Source organism: Ascaphus truei, unplaced genomic scaffold, assembly GCF_040206685.1.
Source record: "Ascaphus truei isolate aAscTru1 unplaced genomic scaffold, aAscTru1.hap1 HAP1_SCAFFOLD_737, whole genome shotgun sequence".
In the NCBI taxonomy this organism is placed as follows: domain Eukaryota; kingdom Metazoa; phylum Chordata; class Amphibia; order Anura; family Ascaphidae; genus Ascaphus; species Ascaphus truei.
In genome coordinates this window covers 27,847-49,314 of record NW_027457072.1, presented here as the reverse complement: position 1 = coordinate 49,314, position 21,468 = coordinate 27,847, and the positions used below count along the sequence as shown (strand labels likewise).

Here is a 21,468-nt window from a genome sequence, read left to right as displayed (position 1 = left end):
ACGGGGGTGTCTGCGTGCCGTTGCACGGGGGTGTCTGTGTGCCGTTGCACGGGGGTGTCTGTGTGCCGTTGCACGGGGGTATCTGTGCCGTTGCACGGAGGTGTCTGCGTGCCGTAGCGCGGGGGTGTCTGCGTGCCGTTGCACGGAGGTGTCTGTGTGCCGTTGCACGGGGGTGTCTGTGTGCCGTAGCACGGGGTGTGTGTGCCGTTGCACGGGGGTGTCTGTGTGCCATTGCACGGGGTGTGTGTGCCGTTGCACGGGGGTGTCTGTGTGCCGTTGCATGGGGTGTGTGTGCCGTTGCACGGGGGTGTCTGCGTGCCGTTGCACGGGGTGTGTGTGCCGTTGCACGGGGGTGTCTGTGTGCCGTTGCACGGGGTGCCTGTGTGCCGTTGCACGGGGGTGTCTGTGTGCCGTTGCACGGCGGTGTCTGTGTGCCGTAGCACGGTGGTGTCTGTGTGCCGTTACACGGGGGTGTCTGTGCCGTTGCACGGGGTGTCTGTGCCGTTGCACGGGGGTGTCTGTGTGCCATTGCACGGGAGTGTCTGTGTGCCGTTGCACGGGGGTGTCTGTGTGCCGTTGCACGGGGGTGTCTGTGTGCCGTTGCACGGGGGTGTCTGTGTGCCGTTGCGCGGGGTGTCTGTGTGCCGTTGCGTGGGGTGTCTGGGTGCCGTTGCACGGGGGTGTCTGTTTGCCGTTGCACGGGGGTGTCTGTGTGCCGTTGCGCGGGGTGTCTGTGTGCCGTTGCACGGGGGTGTCTGTGTGCCGTTGCACGGGGGTGTCTGTGTGCCGTTGCACGGGGGTGTGTGCCGTTGCACGGAGGTGTCTGTGTGCCGTTGCACGGGGGTGTCTGTGTGCCGTTGCACGGGGGGGTGTGCCGTTGCACGGGGGTGTCTGCGTGCCGTTGCACGGGGGTGTCTGTGTGCCGTTGCACGGGGGTGTCTTTGTGCCGTTGCACGGGGGTGTCTGTGCCGTTGCACGGAGGTGTCTGTGTGCCGTAGCGCGGGGGTGTCTGTGTGCCGTTGCACAGGGTGTCTGTGTGCCGTAGCACGGGGTGTGTGTGCCGTTGCACGGGGGTGTCTGTGTGCCGTTGCACGGGGTGTGTGTGCCGTTGCACGGGGGTGTCTGCGTGCCGTTGCGCGGAGGTGTCTGTGTGCCGTTGCACGGGGGTGTGTGTGCCGTTGCGCGGGGTCTGTGTGCCGTTGCACGGAGGTGTCTGTGTGCCGTTGCATGGGGGTGTCTGTGTGCCGTTGCACGGGGTGTGTCTGTGTGCCGTTGCACGGGGTGTGTCTGTGTGCCGTTGCACGGGGTGTGTGTGCCATTGCACGGGGGTGTCTGTGTGCCGTTGCACGGGGGTGTCTGTGTGCCGTTGCACGGGGGTGTCTGTGTGCCGTTGCACGGGGGTGTCTGTGTGCCGTTGCATGGGGGTGTCTGTGTGCCGTTGCACGGGGGTGTCTGTGTGCCGTTGCACGGGGGTGTCTGTGTGCCGTTGCACGGGGGTGTCTGTGTGCCGTTGCACGGGGGTGTCTGTGTGCCGTAGCGCGGGGGTGTCTGTGCCGTTGCACGGGGGTGTCTGTGTGCCGTTGCGCGGGGTGTGTGTGCCGTTGCGCGGGGTGTGTGTGCCGTTGCATGGGGGTGTGTGTGCCGTTGCACGGGGTGTGTCTGTGTGCCGTTGCACGGGGGTGTCTGTGTGCCGTTGCACGGGGGTGTCTGTGTGCCGTTGCACGGGGTGTCTGTGTGCCGTTGCACGGGGTGTGTGTGCCGTTGCACAGGGTGTGTGCGCCGTTGCACGGGGTGTGTGCGCCGTTGCACGGGGTGTGTCTGTGTGCCGTTGCACGGGGGTGTCTGTGTGCCGTTGCACAGGGGTGTCTGTGTGCCGTTGCGCGGGGTCTGTGCGCCGTTGCACGGGGTGTGTGTGCCGTTGCGCGGGGTGTGTGTGCCATTGCACGGGGGTGTCTGTGTGCCGTTGCACGGGGGTGTCTGTGTGCCGTTGCACGGGGTGTCTGTGTGCCGTTGCACGGGGGTGTCTGTGTGCCGTTGCACGGGGTGTGTGTGCCGTTGCACGGGGTGTGTGCGCCGTTGCACGGGGTGTGTGTGCCGTTGCACGGGGTGTGTGCGCCGTTGCATGGGGTGTGTGCGCCGTTGCACGGGGTGTGTGCGCCGTTGCACGGGGTGTGTGCGCCGTTGCACGGGGTGTGTGTGCCGTTGCACAGGTGTGTGCGCCGTTGCACGGGGGTGTGTGCGCCGTTGCATGTGGTGTGTGCGCCGTTGCACGGGGTGTGTGCGCCGTTGCACGTGTGTCAGTATCTGTGAGTATAAGGCCTAGATACACTACACTCAGTTAAGTCCAGGAATATAATGGGACTTTGCCTAAAACAAGAACGGACATTATATTCCCTGAATTAACGTGGTATCCACAACGCTACCTATACGCAAAAACCACGTCCCAACCAACATATTGCGTTATCTTCTAGTGCTGGCGTTACTCCGATCCAGACCCCGAAATCCGGGGTTTGCTGAAGTGAAGAGGGGAAATAACGCCAAGAAATAATATATGTAAATATATATATATATATATACAATAATACAGGCATACCCCGGTTTAAGTACACTCACTTTAAGTACACTCGCGAGTAAGTACATCTCGCTCAATAGGCAAATGGCAGATCACGCATGTGCCAGTCAGCACGTCCTGAACAGCAATACCGGCTCCCTACCTGTACCGAAGCTGTGCGCAAGCAGGGAGACTATAGAGCCTGTTACAAATGTGTTATTTACATCAGTTATGCACTTATATGACGATTGCAGTACAGTACATGCATCGATAAGTGGGAAAAAGGTAGTGCTTCACTTTAAGTACATTTTCGCTTTACATACATGCTCCGGTCCCATTGCGTAGGTTAATGCGGGGTATGCCTGTACTGAGTTAAGTTATGGTGAGTAAAAAAAGTGACAAAAACCCTCCACAGGAAAGCAAATATGCAAATATAGCTGTATGCTCATCTGCATGTCTTAGGCAGGTCTGCAACCCCGCCTTTCCCCATTATCACCCAGCATACAGCACTTCCACTGCAGCAAGGGAATCTGGGAAATGACATGCAAATGAGCACACAGTGTCACTTTTTGCCTCAAAACCATTTTTAACATATATATATATACTAGCTGAGAGCCCGGCGTTGCCCGGGATGTTTGTGGTGTGGGTGTGGCATTTGGGTGGGGAGTGGTAGTGCTGCTGTGGCTGTACTTATGGTGATTGTATCGGTGTGCTGATTTGGGAGGGTTTGGTGCTGATGTGGGGGTGCGGATGTGGGTGTGCCGATGGGGGAGGTGCAAAGGTGGCGATGTGTGGGTGCTGATGGTGTTGATGGGGGCTGGGAATGGCGGGGGGAGCCGAGAATGCCAGTGTGCTGGGGGGGCATGGGATACCGTGTGTGATGTGGTGGTGCTGGGGATAGTGTGTGTGTGTGTGGTGTATACATTGTATGTGTGTGTGTGTGTGTATACATGTGTGTGTATGTGTACGTGTGTGTGTGTATACATGTGTGTGTATACATGTGTGTGTATACATGTTTGTGTGTATACATTGTATGTGTGTGTGTGTGTATACACGTGTGTGTGTGTATACACACGTGTGTGTGTGTATACACGTGTGTGTGTATACACGTGTATACATGTTTGTGTGTGTGTATACATGTTTGTGTGTATACATTGTGTGTGTGTGTATACATGTGTGTGTATATACGTGTGTGTGTACCATTATGTGTGTATACCTGTGTGTATACGTGTGTGAGTGTATGTCTCCATATGTGTGTGTGTATGTCTCCGTGTGTGTGTGTGTACATGTACATGTGTGTGTGTGTGTACGTGTCCATGTACGTGTGTGTGTCTACGTGTGTGTGTATCTGTGTTTGTGTATACGTGTGTGTGTTTGTGTGTACGTGTGTGTGTGTGTCTACTTGTGTGTGTGTGTCTGTGTTTGTGTATACGTGTGTGTGTCTACGTGTGTGTGTGTCTATGTGTGTGTGTGTGAGTCTACGTGTGTGTGTGTGTGTCTACGTGTGTGTGTGTGTGTGTGTGTCTACGTGTGTGTGTGTGTGTGTGTGTGTCTACGTGTCCTTTGGCCCGTCACTCCGCCTCAGGCCAATGAGAGGTGTGCGGGGGCGGGCCAAGGGACCAATGAGGTGGGAAGGGGGGGGAGGGAGGAGGTGGGAAGGGGGGGGGGAGGAGGTGGAAGGGGGGGGGGAGGAGGTGGGAAGGGGGGGGGGGAGGAGGTGGGAAGGGGGGGAGGAGGTGGGAAGGGGGGGGGAGGAGGTGGGAAGGGGGGGGGGGGGAGGAGTGGGAAGGGGGGGGGAGGAGGTGGGAAGGGGGGGGAGGAGGTGGGAAGGGGGGGGGAGTGAGAAGAGGAGGGGGGGGAGGAGGTGGGAGGGGGGGGGAGGGAGGTGGGAGGGGGGGGAGGAGGTGGGAGGGGGGGGGAGGAGGTGGGAGGGGGGAGGGGGGGGAGGAGGTGAGGGGGGGGGGAGGAGGTGGGGGGGGGGGAGGAGGTGGAAGGGGGGGGAGGAGGTGGGAGGGGGGGAGGAGGTGGGAGGGGGGGGGAGGAGGTGGGAGGGGGGGGAGGAGGTGGGGGGGGAAGGAGGTGGGGAGGAGGTGGGAAGGGGGGGGAGGAGGTGGAAGGGGGGGGAGGAGGTGGGAAGGGGGGGGAAGGAGGTGGGAAGGGGAGGAGGAGGTGGGGAAGGGGGGGGAGAGGAGGTGGAAGGGGGGGGGAGGAGGTGGGAAGGGGGGGGGAAGGAGGTGGAAGGGGAGGAGGAGGTGGGAAGGGGGGGGAGAGGAGGTGGGAAGGGGGGGGGAGGAGGTGGGAAGGGGGGGGGAGGAGGTGGGAAGGGGGGGGGAGGTGGGGGGGGGAGGAGGTGGGGGGAGGAGGTGGGAAGGGGGGGGAGGAGGTGGGAAGGGGGGAGGAGGTGGGGGGGGGGAGGAGGTGGGGGGAGGAGGTGGGAAGGGGGGGGAGGAGGTGGGAAGTGGGGGAGGTGGGAAGGGGGGGGGAGAGGAGGTGGGAAGGGGGGGGGAGGAGGTGGGAAGGGGGGGGGGAGGAGTGTAAAGGGAAGGGGGGGAGGTGGGAAGGGGGGGGAGGAGGTGTAAAGGAAGGGGGGAGGTGGGAAGGAAGGGGAGGAGGTGGGAAGGGGGGGGAAGGAGGTGGGAAGGGGGGGGGAAGGAGGTGGGGAAAGGGGGGGAGGTGGTGGGAAGGGGGGGAGGTGGTGGGAAGGTGGGAAGGGGGGGGAGGTGGTGTGAAGGGGGGGGAGGTGGTGTGAAGGTGGGGGGAGGTGGTGTGAAGGTGGTGGGAGGTTGTAAGGGGGGAGTGAAGGGGAGGTGAAGGGAGGTGAAGGGGAGGTGAAGGGGGGTGAAGGTGGGTGGTAGGTTGTAAGGGGGGAGTGAAGGGGAGGTGGAGGGGAGGTGAAGGGGAGGTGAAGGGGGGGGAGGTGGAGGGGAGGTGAAGGGGGGGGGAGGGAGGGGAGGTGAAGGGGGGGTGGAGGGGAGGTGAAGGGGGGGTGGAGGGGAGGTGAAGGGGGGGGGGGGGTGAAGGGGGGGTGGAGGGGAGGTGAAGGGGGGGTGAAGGGGGGGTGGAGGGGAGGTGAAGGGGGGGTGGAGGGGGGAAGGGGGGGAGGAGGGGGGGAGGAGGGGGGAAGGGGGGGAGGAGGGGGGGAGGGGGAAGGGGGGAGAAGGGTGGGGGAGGTGGGGGGGGAGAAGGGGGGGGAGGTGGGGGGGGAGAAGGGGGGGGGAGGTGGTGGGGTGGAGGGGAGGTGAAGGGGGGGTGGAGGAGAGGTGAAGGGTGGGTGGAGGAGAGGTGAGAGGGGGTGGAGGGGAGGTGGAGGGGAGGGTGGAGGGGGTGGAGGGGAGGTGGAGGGGGTGAAGGGGAGATGGAGGGGGGGTGAAGGGGAGGTGGAGGGGGGGTGAAGGGGAGGTGGAGGGGGGGTGAAGGGGAGGTGGGAAGGGGGGGGAGGAGGTTGGGAAGGGGGGGGGAGGAGGTGGGAAGGGGGGGAGGAGGTGGGAAGGGGGGGAGGAGGTGGGAAGGGGGGGGTGGGAGGAGGTGGGAAGGGGGGGAGTTGGGAAGGGGGGGAGGAGGTGGAAAGGGGGGGAGGAGGTGGGAAGGGGGGGAGGAGTGGGAAGGGGGGGGGAGGAGGTGGGAAGGGGGGGAGGTGGTGGAAGGGGGGGGAGGTGGTGGAAGGGGGGGAGGTGGTGGAAGGGGGGGGAGGTGGTGGGAAGGGGGGAGGTGGTGGGAAGGTGGGAAGGGGGGGGAGGTGGTGTGAAGGTGGGGGGAGGTGGTGAGGAGGGGGGAGGTTGTAAGGGGGGAGTGAAGGGAAGGTGAAGGGGGGGTGAAGGGGGGGTTAAGGTGGGGGTGGAGGGGAGGTGAAGGGGAGGGTGAGGGGAGGTGAAGGGGGGGTGGAGGGGAGGTGAAGGGGGGGTGGAAGGAGGTGAAGGGGGGGGTGGAGGGGGGGAGGTGGTGGGGAGGTGAAGGGGGTGGGTGGAGGAGAGGTGAAGGGGGGTGGGTGGAGGAGAGGTGAAGGGGGGGTGGAGGAGAGGTGAAGGGGGGGTGGAGGAGGAGGTGAAGGGGGGGGTTGAGGGGAGGCGAAAGGGGGGGTGGAGGGGAGGTGGAGGGGGGTGGAGGTGGAGGGGGGTGGAGCGTTGGAGGGGGGTGAAGGGGAGGTGGAGGGGGGTGAAGCGGAGGTGGAGGGGGGTGAAGGGGGGGTGAAGGGAGGTGGAGGGGGGGTTGAAGGGGGGTGGAGGGGGGTGAAGGGGAGGTGAGGGGGGTGAAGGGGAGGTGGAGGGGGGTGAAGGGGGGGGTGAAGGGGAGTGTGGAGGGGGGCGTGAAGGGAGGTGAGGGGGGGTGAAGGGTGGTGGGGGGGGTGAAGGGAGGTGGAGGGGGGGTGAAGGGGAGGTGGAAGGGAGGGGAGGTGAAGGGGGTGAGGGTAGGTGAAGGCCGCTCACTCACCCGTCCGGCCCGCTCACTCACCTAACCGGCAGCTCCCTCACCCGTCCGGCAGCTCACGCACACGTCCGGCAGCTCACACGTGGATCTGAGTCAGCGTGTTGTAGTGGCCGCTCCCCCGCTGTGTCCCGGGCGCTCGCTCCCCACTGACTGTAGCGTCGCCGGGGGGGATGGGGTGGAGGGGCGGAAAGGGGGTGAGGGGAGGTGAAGGGGGGTGAGGGGAGGTGAAAGGCCGCTCCCTGAGGCAGGAGGCCCGCGCTTCCCCTCTCCGTGGAGCGGCGCACGTGAGGGGGAGAGCAGGAGGCCCGGGCCGCGCTTCCCCTATCCGGGAGCGGCGCACGTGAGGGGGAGAGCAGGAGGCCCGGGCCGCGCCGCGAGGGAGGAGGAGGCTGGAGTTTGCTGCTCTCCGCGGCGCACGGTGAGGGTGATGGTGCGGCTGGGGGGATGTTGCGGAGCGTGGGGATTTGGGTGAGGTGGAGAGGGGGAGAGAGTGAGGGGCACCGGGAGAGGAGGGGGGGTGTGTGTGTGTGTGTGTGGAAGGTGAGCTGCGGTCCAACTGACGGGGGAGAGGTGTGTGTGTGTGTGTTTTTTATTTTTTTTGTTTGGCCCGTGGGCGGAGGGTGCGGGGGCGGGCAGGCCAAGGGACCAATGAGATTGCCGCTAGGGACGCAGACATACAGTGCTTTCAGAAATATATAGTAGAGATATATACGCTTAAGAGTAGAGAGGTGGGATAAAATCCAAAATCAGCGCTTCAGCGGATGAGATACACCAAAATTGGTACATGTAATGATCAGGATATGGAGAAGTATATATACAATAATAGTAGTATTGGACCCAGTGCAAACGCAGAGGTGTATAATTAAAAATAATGTCTTTTGGTGAGGGACTATTTAATGCCTAGTGGCACCTCACAGACAAAGAACAGTCTTACCTGCTGCACTGTACCGGTCTAGAAGTCCCCTTGAATCCATGGAATGGGAAATCACAATACTCACTAGTATAATCTTCACTCCATTGGTGCGTGCGTCACGCAGAGTAGATACACAACAGCTTGAAATCCAAAGATTAGCAGCGGAGCACAGCCAAGGAATGGGCCAGCACCAGCAGATGGAAGGTTAAAAATAATTATTTATTAAGCATGCTTTAATAAATAATTATTTTTAACCTTCCAACTGCTGGTGCTGGCCCCATTCCTTGGCTGTGCTCCGCTGCTAATCTTTGGATTTCAAGCTGTTATATATACGCTTAAGACACCCTGCCTGTCAGCCCATCTAGGTTCAGACTCACCCGCCTGTAAAATGTCGACACCTCCTGTCTTTATGTATCTCTGCGGGTTCTTTGTGTTGTAAGTTCTCTGTTCTGTGACCCGCACCTGTTTCTGTTCTGTTGGGTTCCTAGATTCCTTCATCTCTGCTTTAGGCAAAGAGTCTCTTACACTAAAAAAAAAAATCACAATACCCATTACAGCTGCAGACCAAATAATATCCTACATGTGTGTTTTTTATTAATAAATCAGTTCTGTACTATGAGAAAATACTTGTAGCCTTTTTTTTAAAAAACAACTCTGAATTAAATTTTAATGTATTATAATGTAACAAGCCATTTTCGTTTCTATAGCAACCATTTGCAAAGTCACACCCCCTTCCTCTTCTGAAACAGGCTCTGGCACACCCCTTTTTGAGCCCCCGCCCTCTCTAGCATTGCACCAATTGTATCTAGTGACTGCCTGGTCACATGATCTTCCCCACAGAACTTTGCATCTTTGGTCCTCTTCTGCTGCACTGACAGCCATTTATTGAACCCCCACGCGCCGAATCTTTGCCGATTGATCACAGGAGAACGGATCGGTCAGCAACTTAGCTAATTACTCATCATTGTATTGATGCACATATTAAAGGGGAAATAAATAATAATAAAAAAATAAATATGACAGCTTGGACTGCGGCTTGAAAGTCATGGCTTGAAAATAAATTATCTTTCAAAAATACTTTTCTGGTTCATCCTAATCCCATATTTCCCCTTCTAACCCCCCAGTGCTTTTTCGATCCCAGAGAAATATTATCGTTAATGATAAATATGGAGACCCTTAAATATGGCCGCCGCTGTAAATGTTCGTAGACTGACCTTGCCGCTCAGCCTGACTCACAGACTTTATTGGGTATGATGTTTAATCTGCATCGGACATTCAATGGAAGGAGACTTTTTGGTCTAACATGTGAAAAGTTCTAGAGCTGTCCTAAACTATGATCCAAGCAAGGAGTGGGTAACTCCAAGCCTCAAGGGCCACCAACAGGTCAGGTTTTCAGGATATCCCTGCTTCAGCACAGGTGGCACAATCAGTCCCAGCTTCAGCACAGGTGGCTCAGTCACTGCTTCAGCACAGGTGGCTCAGTCTTCGACTGAGTCAATGATTGCGCCACCGATGCTGAAGCAGGGATATCCTGAAAACCTGACCTGTTGGTGGCCCTTGAGGACAGGTGTCGTTCCTCCCTGACGTGTATTACATGCCTAAGTGCTGCCGTAATTACGTCCGTGGGGCTGCAGAATTGGCCACGTTATTTTTAAATATTTGCTTCCACAATGTCATGTAATCTTCTGTAGGTTTTATTCTTAACCCCTCCCCTGCCAGAGAGGGCTCTGCAACACGAGGATATCCCCCCCCCCCCATTCACATGCTTGGGGCGGGGGGAGGAGCGTGGCTAATTGCTGGCTGCTGGGCTAGGATCTCCCCCCCCCATTTCGCATAAAATCCCGCTGGGCTGGCGGGCAGGCTGGTGGGTTTTAACAGTGGATGTTAAAATAAAGCTGTGACCTTTTCTTCCAGCGTTGTGTGGTCTCACGTTATTGGTTTAGCGTTACGAAGGAAGGTCGGCGCATTAAGCCTTTAAGGGTCTCACCATGGTGATGCCTTTTTTAACCCAAATCTGACACCTGTAAGTATATTTAATGTATTTATTAAAGAAACTTGGGTGGGGTGAGATTTCCTCTGGCTGCTCCCTTCGGTGTGATGTCACAGTGTGATGTCACAGTGTGATGTCACAGTGTGATGTCACAGTGTGATGTCACAGTGTGATGTCACAGTGTGATGTCACAGTGTGATGTCACAGTGTGATGTCACAGTGTGATGTCACAGTGAGTCCCTCCTCCCCACCTCCCCTTATCTTTATTTGTTCTCTGATAAGGACAGGGGGTATAAGGGGAAAGAAAACCAAGAAAACTTGGTTCACAAACACTTCCCCCAATCAGAGGCCCCTACGAAATTCAACTTATAACTAATTTCCCCTGAAATTAGAGCAGTCAAACGCTTGTTATTAGCATCGTTAGATCTGCTTATTGAAGCCAGTTACATTTGTGTTACTGGCCGACGACCATTACCGGGCATAACCTACATCTGTAGGCTACAGATTTCAATTATTTATTTTTTTATTTATAAAATCTGTTACCAGGAAGTAATACATTGAGAGTTACCTCTCGTTTTCAAGTATGTCCTGGGCACAGAGTAAAACAAATAATACATGGTTACAAATACAGTTACATAAAAGAACAGGGTATACATTATATACAAGACATTGCGTGCACAGTTAAAGAAAATATATATTATGAGCGTATATGCGTCAATGCAACTGGCACAACCCAAACCGGATTGAGAGCGACATCTTTGGATCGGCGATTAGTGACGCGCTGGCGTAACCAACGCACACATCACTTCGGTTATTTTTCCAGGCGTTTTGAACTCTAACCTTAAACATGCCAAACATTTACCCACTCCCCTCTCCAAATGGCGTGGGAACACAACACAGGGGACACCGCTACAGGTGAAGGGTATTTGCTGTTCTAAGGAACCGTTGGGGTTTCCACACGTAATAGGTTTGTCTGAGATGTGTGAAGTGGGGTTTTTATCTTTGATAAAAAAGGGGACAGTGGCGGATTTCCCATCAGGCCTGCTAGGCCTGGGCCTAAGGCGGCAAAATTTTGGGGGCGACAGAATTTGGAGACGGCAATTGCGATTGGCAAATGCGCAGCCGGCAAGTGCCAAATGCGCATGCACACCCCGTGGCATCACGTTGCCATGGCAACGGGACGGCGCGGCACTGGAGGATGAGGGCGGCACCAAGTAAGGGCCTGAGGGCGCCATTTTGTTTTTTCATCTGGCACCAGCTACAATCTTACATGTTGTGTTGGTACGTCGCAGGATTTCTCAGATTCCAGCTCTTTGTCTGCCCAAAAGTGCCCACGTATTTGCCATCAAAGGTCCAGAGCTTGGCCGTCCTGTCCGAGGACGCGCTGGTGACAAAAGGTTCGGCGTCGAATAGGAAATATTCCACGGCCACCACGGTGCCATCATGAGCCCTCCAGCAGAAGAGCAACGGGGGTCTCTGTTCCTGCGACTGTTACAAAGTATCACAAGGTTAGTTTTTTCTTAGGAATTTACGGTTCGTAGAATATGAAATTATATTCTGCAATTAAAGCAGCTACAGTATGGTAACCTCACTTTAAAGTCTCACAACAGTTATAAAATCACGTCCTTCAGCATAGGTTCAACTTACGTATGTCTTTTTTCAAACTCGTCTAAACTATGTAACAATGTAACTATATAACATGTTTTACCAGGAAGTAATACATTGAGAATTACCCCTCATTTTCATGTATGTTCTGGGCACGGAGTTATGATAACAATACATGTTACATGAAATGAGCAGAGGTTATACATTCAATTTAAAGGACATTTCATGGACAGTGTAAGGGAGTGAAGAGGTTAACTCCCTTTGCAAGCATCAGGAGACTGCACAGATGTCGGGTTTCCTGCATGTGATATGTAAAACCCCTGATTGAGCAGGGATAAAAGGTAGGAAGTTGCCAGAGACAATGAGACTGGTTTTCCCCAGAGAGAGGGGAAGTGAAACTTCTCCTAACCAGGAGGGAGCCTGGTTGTTCTGGACCCTAGGACTGCAGGAAGCAGGCCTGCGGGGTCCAGCTAGGAATCCCACCCAGGATGAAGATTACTATGTACTGGACATTCCCTGCTCCCCTGAACTGGTTGCTGTAAGAGCTACACAGAGACCCTGGGATAGGAATCCCCTGCAATAACAGATAAGAGCTAGATAAGATTCTGCAATGTTGAAAGACTTTGTTTGCATAGGATAGTATATGTTTTGTTCTGATAACCAGCTTAGCTGGCGCCCCGTTAGAAGGGACTCAAGCAAAGTTTGGTTAGTTTCTCTATAGAGAATAGGTGTTTGTCTTATGATTTTGGTTTAGCTTAAAGGGACAGTGTTCAGTTGTTTGTGTGGAGAATAAAACCACTTATTGTTATGATTTACCCAGAAAAGCATCTGTGGTTTCCTCTCTAACCTCGCCTACAGGCCGCTTCGACACAGACAGATAGGCGTGGGACATAGTAAGTTCAACCTCGCTGAGGCGGGCTGAGCAGATGCACTAACCCCCTGCATCTGTCATCAGCGCAGCTATAGTTTCCCCCTCCGCATGCGTGCTGATGCGTGCGGAGGCTCAGAAACTTTGCCGAGACAGGCAAGTTTCAAATTTGCCGCCCGGGGAAGCGAAGGAGCGGTCACGTGCTGCTCCCATCCAATGGGAGCGGGGGACTAGCCCCGCCTCCTGACACGCCTCCGTTCCGCCTCTGCCCCCAGAGGGCGCTCATTGCCTCGCCTGCAAGGACAGAAAAAAAGCACCATTTTCAGCAGGCGAGGCAGAGCAGGAGCGCGGCTGAACCCTCTATGTCCCAGGCCTTAGAGACAATAGTGTTATCGGCGTATGTAACTGTTACAGACAAGATTAAAATGGGAGACAGCTCAAGTCTTTGGAAGAACTCCAAGCAATATCCCAATTTTTTTTTTAAAATGTGTTCTGTAGTTGCTGCAGAAAGATGAGATTGCTACTTTTCAGGCGATTAGGGATAAATTCGAGATCCAGGGCCTTCACCTGTTTAAATACCTGCAAGTGCGACACTTCCTTCTATCCCTCTCACCAACCTCTAAATTCCCCAAATTAACCAGATTCGAAACCCTCTGTACCAAAACAACCTATCAAAAAGGCCTGATCTCTCAAATATATAAAGGACTAGCTGAGAGACCCGGCGTTGCCCGGGATGTAAATGTGTAATAGGTAGTATTATTTATAAATGGTGGAACAATAGGTGACTATTTGTTGGAAAGGTTGGATAATAATGTTGAAAAGAAAGATGGAAGAAAATGTAATACGATGTTGTATAAAAATGGTTTATTGTAAACACATCACAGTACAATGTATATTTTGGTGACATAAGTGATGTGAAAATGTAAGGCGTGTGTCCTGCTAGGGTGTGAGCGTGTGTGAGGCGGCAGGTGGGTGTTCAGTACGGGTGGCGCATGGGTAGTGAGTGCTGGCTGTGGGTCGGGGTCCTGCTGGGGTGTGAGGCGGCGGGTGTGTGGCGAGTGCGGGTGACAGCTGGTCAGTGATATTGTTGCGTAGGGGCAGGATGCGGCAGGTGTGTGTCGAGTGTGTGGGGTGGGTGAGAGGCGGCGGGTGTGTGTCGAGTGGCGGGTGTCTGTTGAGTGCGTGCGGCGGCTGTGTGGCGCAGGGGTGTGAGCGGTGGGCGGGTGAAAGGCAGAGGCAGGAGGGTCGGACGAAAGGCATTGAAGGAGGGGAGGTGAGGTCGGAGGGGTGGTGGGGGGTGGTGAGGGGAGGTGAAGGGGGGCGGAGGGGAGGTGAGGAGGATGGGTGGTGAGGGGGGGGATGGTGAGGGGAGGAGAAAGGGGGGCGGAGGGGAGGTGAAAGGGGGGCGGAGGGGAGGTGAAGGGGGGGCGGAGGGGAGGTGAAGGGGGGCGGAGGGGAGGTGAAGGGGGGGGCGGAGGGGAGGTGAAGGGGGGGCGGAGGGGAGGTGAAGGGGGGGCGGAGGGGAGGTGAAGGGGGGGCGGAGGGGAGGTGAAGGGGGGGGGCGGAGGGGGTAGGTGGGAAGGGTGGAGGTGGGGGGCTGGGGGGGAGGGGGAGGTGAAGGGGGGGTGAGGGTAGATGAAGGGGGGGTGGAGGGGGGAGGTGGTGGTAAGGGGGGGTGGTGGTGGGAAGGGGGGGAGGTGGTGGGAAGGTGGGAAGGGGGGGAGGTGGTGGGAAGGGGGGGAGGTGGTGGGAAGGGAGGGGAGGTGGTGGGAAGGGGCGGCAGGTGGTGGGAAGGGGGGGGAGGTGGTGGGAAGGGGGGGAAGGTGGTGGGAAGGTGGAAAGGGGGGGAGGTGGTGGAAAGGGGGGGTGAGGTGGTGGGGAGGTGGTGGGAAGGTGGGAAGGTGGGAGGTTGTAAGGGGGGAGTGAAGGTGGGGGTGGAGGGGGCGGTGATTGTGGGGGTGGAGGGGGAGGTGAAGGTAGGGGTGGAGGGGAGGTGAAGGTAGGGGTGGAGGGGAGGTGAAGCAGGGGTGGAGGGGAGGGGTGGAGGGGGGGTGGAGGGGAGGGGTGGAGGGGAGGTGAAGGGGGGGGGTGGAGGGGAGGTGAAGGGGGGGGTGGAGGGGAGGTGAAGGGGGGGGGGGTGGAGGGGAGGTGAAGGGGGGGGGGTGGAGGGGAGGTGAAGGGGGGGGTGGAAAGGAGGTGAAGGGGGGGGGTGGAGGGGAGGTGAAGGGGGGGTTGAGGGGAGGTGAAGGGGGGGGTGGAGGGGAGGTGAAGGGGGGGGTGTGAAGGGGAGGTGAAGGGGGGGGGGGGGGGTGGAGGGGGTGGTGAAGGGGGGGGGGGTGGAGGGGTGGTGAAGGGGGGGGGGGGGTGGAGGGGTGGTGAAGGGGGGGGGTGGAGGGGAGGGTGGAGGGGAGGTGAAGGGGGGGGTGGAGGGGGAGGTGAGGGGGGGGGTGGAGGGGAGGTGAAGGGGGGGGTGGAGGGGAGGTGAGGGGAGGTGAAGGGGGGGTGGAGGGGAGGTGAAGGGGGGGTGGAGGGGGGGTGGAGGGGAGGTGAAGGGGGGGTGGAGGTGAGGTGAGGGGGGTGGTGGAGGGGAGGTGAAAAGGGGGGGGTGGAGGGGAGGTGAAGGGGGGGGGGTGGAGGGGGGGGTGAAGGGGAGGTGAAGGGGGGGTGGAGGGGAGGTGGAGGTGGGGGGGGGGGTGGAGGGGGGTGGGGGGTGTGAGGTGGGGGGGGGTGGAGAGGAGGTGAAGGGGGGGGTGGAGGGGAGGTTAAGGGGGGGGTGGAGGGGAGGGTTAAGGGGGGGGTGGAGGGGAGGTTAAGGGGGGGTTGGAGGGGGGGTAAGTGGAGGGAGGGGGGGTGGAGGGAGGGGATGTGGAAGGGAGGGGATGTGGAAGGGAGGGGATGGGGAAGTGGAAGGGAGGGGAAGTGGAGGGAGGGGTGGGTGAGGGGAGGTGAAGGCCGCTCACTCACCCGTCCGGCAGCTCCCACGTGGATCTGAGGCGGGAGGCAGCGTGTTGTGGCAGCTCCCCCGCTGTGTCCCTGGCGCTCGCTCCCCCGCTGACTGTAGCGGCGCCGGGGGGGTGGAGGGGAAGTGAGTGAGGGAAGGTGAAGGGGGGTGAGGGGAGGTGAAGGGGGGTGAGGGGAGGTGAAGACCGCTCACTCACCCGTCCGGCAGCTCCCTCACCCGTCCGGCAGCTCCCACGTGGAGGGGGGGGTGAAAGCGCGGGAAACAGGGAGAGGCGGAGGAAGAGGCGGAGCCTCGGGACCGGTGGGGAAGAGAGCGGGAGATGTGCTGCTAACACTGTGAGCCCGCTAATGTATGTAACACCGTGTGTGCAGGGGGGGGGGTTGTGTGTGTATAGTGATGTGTGTGTGTGTGTGTGTGTGTGTGTGTGTGTATAGTGATGTGTGTGTGTGTGTGTATAGTGATGTGTGTGTGTGTGTGTGTGTGTGTGTATAGTGATGTGTGTGTGTGTGTGTGTATAGTGATGTGTGTGTGTGTGTGTGTGTGTGTGTGTGTATAGTGATGTGTGTGTGTATAGTGATGTGTGTGTGTGTGTGTGTGTGTGTGTGTGTGTGTGTGTGTGTGTGTGTGTGTGTGTATAGTGATGTGTGTGTGTGTGTGTGTGTGTGTGTGTGGTGTGTGTATAGTGATGTGTGTGTGTGTGTGTGTGTGTGTATAGTGATGTGTGTGTGTGTGTGTGTGTGTGTTTGTATAGTGATGTGTGTGTGTGTGTGTGTGTGTATAGTGATGTGTGTGTGTGTGTGTGTGTGTGTGTGTATAGTGATGTGTGTGTGTATAGTGATGTGTGTGTGTGTGTGTGTCATTCACTCCGCCTGAGGCCAATGAGAGGTGTGCGGGGGCGGGCGGCCCAAGGGAGCAATCTTATTGGCCTGGCCCAAGGTCCAATGAGATTGCCGCTAGGGACACGGGGAGGCGCACAGGGAGACACATACAGACCCGGACACATAGAACACTTTCACAAATATATAGTAGATTAGAGCCCCCCTCAAGTCCACCCAACCATCGATATATGCAAAGATGGTCTGAGGAATTAGGCCTCTCAATAGACTCAGAAGATTGGGAGGAGATCTGGGAGCAGGCCCCTAAAACATCAATTTGCACAACAATAAAAGAGAACATATATAAAATTCTATTTCAGTGGTACCTGACTCCCGCTAGGCTGAGCCAGATTTACCCCGGCGCAGTTGACCTGTGCTGGTGTGGATGTGGTCAAAAGGGGGACACATTTGGTGGTCATGTCCGGAGATTCAGAAATTCTGGACCATGATCCAGAGGCTCTACACGAAGTTACGGGACTATCCCTACCCTTGGACCCATTGACCCTGGTGCTGAACAAACCTATCGAAGATCTCCCCCACCAATGTCCAGACTAGTAACGGCCATATTGACGGCGGCCAGGTGTTCCATAGCAGCCGCTTGGAAGCAGACCAAAGCCCCCTCTAGATCTACTGTCACCAGAAGAATCAACGAAGTTATGACGATGGAGAAATTGACCGCCTTGCTCCAAAAGAAAATACCCCAATTCCTGAATACCTGGGACCCCTGGCTAACAAAATAAACCCAACCGTACCAAGTCGCGGAGGCAGGAGCGCGCCTCTTTCCCCCCCCCCTCTCCTAGGTTTCCCCCCCCTTCCCTCCCCATATACCCCTGTATGTCTTCTTCCCTCCCCCCCCCTCTCCCCACCCTCTACATCCCCCCACCCAAGAAAATGGAAAAGGTTATATGGTCACTTTCAGATTGTTAAAAAGCACCACTGTCATGGGATCATGACACCCTTGTATGTACTGCATTGTCTGATTGTGTCCAATAAAAAAATTGATACAAAAAAATGTGTTCTGTAGTATTAGATAATATTACATTTTTTTTTTATTATTCAACTCTTAATGGCCTTTTGAATGAGTTTTAATATTGTGCGCATCCTTTGGTTTCTATAGCAGCAGTTTACCATGGAGACGCGTCGCTGGAAGGGAAGTAAAAGTTACCGAGGCCTTGTGCGATCCCCGGCATTTATTTTAAATGCTTTCAGGGAAGCGTGGGGCCTCTGTAACAGCTGCGCTCCTCCCCCCCCCCCGAAAATCTTGCGCCCCCCACTCCTCTAGAACACCCCAAATCTCCCTGATACGGCTCATTTGGGCTTCACAGCCAAACTGCGTTTCCCCTCCAAATTCAATTCCATACACAACGCTTTAAACCTCACAGGCCTAATAATGTCGCCAAATTAATCGTCTTTCAGCGTAATAACCCCAGCCGGCGACTGGAACATGGTGGGCGTGCTGTATATAGTCTCAGAATCGAGCGATTTTAGAGAATTTTGCAAACTAGTGGATTAAATGAATTTGCACGGCATGTTGATGTAATGATCGGCGTATCGTCTGCGAACCCTGAGGCATGTTTAGCGGACCTCTGGCACACGGTTAGCCCGCACCTCTATAACCCTGCTTATACTGCTCTGCTTTATATTATATTGAGGTGCAGTGGATATTCTCAGTGCTTCCCAATAAATGCTGCATTACTACATCCCACCGTTTTTCTAATTTGTATATATAAAGCGTGTGACAATGTAACATTCTACATTCTTATCTAAGCTGGCAATCGTTTGTTGCTCCTCTTATAAATCTGTAAAAATCCTGCTTGTATGCCTAACATAATGGCTGCCTTTCAGTTTCAATCGATGCTTCAGTCAGTGCAACTCAGCAGCTACAATATATCCTGATATTACTAAGGTAGCATTGACTATTGTTACAGTTTGCAGCTCAAACTGCTGGGAACATTGGCAACAAAGGATCACAAACAGGAAAGTGTTGCCAAAGATCTTGCACTGCTGGAGAGGTGGGCACAACCTGCTACAGAAATCAAAGGATGCTTTAAAACTCATTACAAATGGCATTAAAAGTTGAATAATAATAAAAAAAAAGTAGTATCTAATACTACAGAACTGATTTAAAAAAAACAAAACAAAAAACTAACACACATTTGGATATTTCCTGGTGTTCTTCCAAAGACTTGATGCTGTCTCACATTTTTAAGTTGAATATATATATTTTTTAAATAAAAAAAAAAACAGTCACTATTTTCTAATACTACAGAACTGAGATATACTGTATATATACATATGTACACACACAAACACACAAACACACACACGTTGCTGCTTTCCTTGTTACACGACTTTCCCCACTGTGGTAGATCGAGACGGAAACCCCTATTTACCTGCGCAGTGCCCTGCAGGCCGTAGTCAGAAATATCCCACACCTGGATACACCCAGACGTGTCTCCTGTTACCAGGGTACTGTTACTTCCATTACTTGATAATCCAAAGACCGATTCATCAGCGTTATTGGGAGCGTAGAAATGTCCTGCCAATTAAATCCATATTAGGAAAGAAATAGAGTATCGGCTAGTTATACTATATATTATTTGGGGGAAAGGAATGGGAATTATTCTGGGCTGCCTTTCTCACTTGGCCTGTGAGCATTATGCGGGGGGTTATTTATTCAACTGCAGTAGTGCCGATTGGAGCATGAAACCACCGACCATAGTGCCCTGATTGGCACTATCACGGTTGACTGGACACCGGCTAATTATCTTAGAGGAGAGGCAAGAAAGGGCGAAAGATACAGTAGGGCAAAAAGAAACACTAGCATAAGCTGGAAGGCAGGATGTTCCCTTTTGCTGAAACAGTAGTTGAGGCATGGAACAGCCTTTCAGCAGAAGTAGTAAGGGGCAGTTTACATGGCTACATTCAATGTCTAGGGCCCCTCTCCAGCGGGATGGGAAGTCGCTTAATTGAATCTTTGAGTTGCAAAGCTCAGTGTTGCGTTGGCTATTAAATCGCTCGAGTCTCTCCATCCCGGCCGATCCCTAAGAATTACCAAACTGGCGCCGTTGATCGAACACGCTCCACAGCGTAGGGTCCCCAGCCTCCGAGCTGATGAGAATAGCCGCGTCTTTCTGGGCGCCGGTTGTTGCGCGTTGCTGGAGGAAGATGACTTTGTCCACAGAGGGTGAGATCTAAAGGATCAGGGTCACAGGACGGGTCTGGGGTGTTATTAATGGACACTGACTGGGGAGACGGCAGAGAAAGAAGAGGGAAGGAGGCGAACTGCGTCATTGGTATCAAGCGCGATATCCGGGAGATTGATTTTACATTGTTAGGTGGAACTCGTAATAGGAACTAGTAATAATATATTAATAGTGCTTCAGAAGTTACGGGGTTAAAAAAAATAATCTAACTCCACTACAACCCCTGTTCAGTGTTTACATACAGTGTGTGTGCGCGCGCGTGTGTGTGCGTGTGTATAATATATATATATATCCAATAAAGAATGTCACGTGTGAGCACAGTCACATGTCTTAGGCTTCGGGCATGGTCAGCGCCCGTGCTGAGGCGCGCTGCTGCCTCGGCAGTGAGCCCCTGCAGCCGCAATGAGGGGCGAACCATCTCCGTGACGTCACAGGCCCCCCCCCCCCCGACACGCCCTCCGGACGGTGCGCGGTCTAAGACCAGGGATAGCACCCGCTTTCCCTCAGCCTCAGCGTGCCTCTGCCCGGCTGGATTCACCCTGGACGCAGCCTTAGACAGGTCTGCACACTGCCTTTCACCATTATCACCTAGCATACAGTACTCCCACTGCAGAAAGGGATTCTGGGAAATGATTTGCAAATGGTCACACAATGTGGCACCTTTGCCTGAAATCCATTTTTTACATGGAACACTTTATAACCCTTATAAGCAAATGCTTCGCTGTTCACACAGCTTTCAAGCAGAGCATGGGGTTAGATGCAAAGCCAGTCAAACCACTCACAGACAGGTACCCCCCTGCTTCCTGATATATTTACAAGAGAAGGTGCGGCCGGCGTCACGTGGGTTAATGGGAAGCTGCAACGGATATGGCATCACAGATTCCTATTGGCCCATGTGACACGGGCGATTTAAGGCTCGATTTTGTTGTCCCTGGAGGTGAACATTCCCGCATCAGACAGGTCGCTTTTGAACATGTGTCTACGTTTCGATTCTCAAGTACACCCTGGCCCGTGTAACATATATATATATATACACACACGCCCGTGCAAGTTAATGTCGGAAGTTAATTCTGACAAACCAATTTCATGGCAATGAAGGGAATGTAAATTAACTTTTTTTACTACGGAGTGATGTAAATAAATGAGCATCTCTAACAAACAAGTGACTGCAAACAGTTACTGTTCATGTTTGTACAAAGACAGAGGGTCAGAACGGTCAGACCAGAAAGTGGATTTTGTACCTGATCTCCGAGCTCGGTCTCTTCTGGCGATATTTACTTCCTGGGCGCCCCGTATCCTCACGGCCTCCTCTCCCAGCACTGCCCATATGAGGTTTACTAAGCTGTCTGTAAAAAGGCAGAGCCACAAATTTAGATAAATTCCTTGGCCCCCACAAGGGGTATTCAGGGCATAAAGATTGTATCACTAGGGGATTGCACACCATATACACTCTGATACACATATTAATGCACAGATACACACACCACAACACACTGATACATATCACACAGGCACTTCACTTATTGATACACACACACAAAGATGCAAAGTCCAAACATAGACACACTGATAAGTACAATGATATATATTACACACACAGCCACACATGTTTATATTAAACTGCTGAAACGATAAGACTGATGTTTTTGGGGTGCTATGCCTTTGGTTACATGACTTGATGTACAGCATGCTTGGTACCTGGTATGGTGACACCTCCTCAGATATTGGTACAATCTCTGTGTTTCCGTGTTCCACACGATTATCTCGCCATCAAAGCTGGCGGTGGCCAGGAGCCCCAGGGACGGGCAGAAGTCTGCGGTCAGGATGTCCTCTCTGTGCACCTGACCTCCTTTCCAAGAGTCATCAGCCGACACATACATGTTCTGGGAGCACATCATTCATGGTTAATACCTATGGCAGGCCAGGTATGGTCACCGAGAGGCTACCTCCTAGCTACGTCCAGCCAATGACGTTACAAGTCTATGGAGTTCAAGTTGACTGTCAACTGGCTCTCCAGCCTTCGATGCCGTGTCAGAAAGTGTTTCTCCAATACAAAGTGATGTGTGATCCCTC

The 21,468-nt window shown here is 54.9% G+C and overlaps 1 protein-coding gene across 1 annotated transcript in view; it reads right to left on the bottom strand.

Annotated features, from left to right (window-relative positions):
- Nucleotides 1-21,468, bottom strand: part of LOC142486098 (cilia- and flagella-associated protein 337-like) — a gene marked incomplete at its 5' end in the record, with an annotated part of 69,966 nt that overhangs the window by 21,513 nt on the left and 26,985 nt on the right. The window contains 6 exons of the mRNA XM_075584759.1: nucleotides 8,267-8,415; nucleotides 11,150-11,367; nucleotides 18,583-18,728; nucleotides 19,245-19,383; nucleotides 20,618-20,741; nucleotides 21,094-21,278. Of these exons, the coding sequence (XP_075440874.1) occupies nucleotides 8,267-8,415; nucleotides 11,150-11,367; nucleotides 18,583-18,728; nucleotides 19,245-19,383; nucleotides 20,618-20,741; nucleotides 21,094-21,278 (961 nt within the window). The remainder of the gene's footprint in view (nucleotides 1-8,266; nucleotides 8,416-11,149; nucleotides 11,368-18,582; nucleotides 18,729-19,244; nucleotides 19,384-20,617; nucleotides 20,742-21,093; nucleotides 21,279-21,468) is intronic.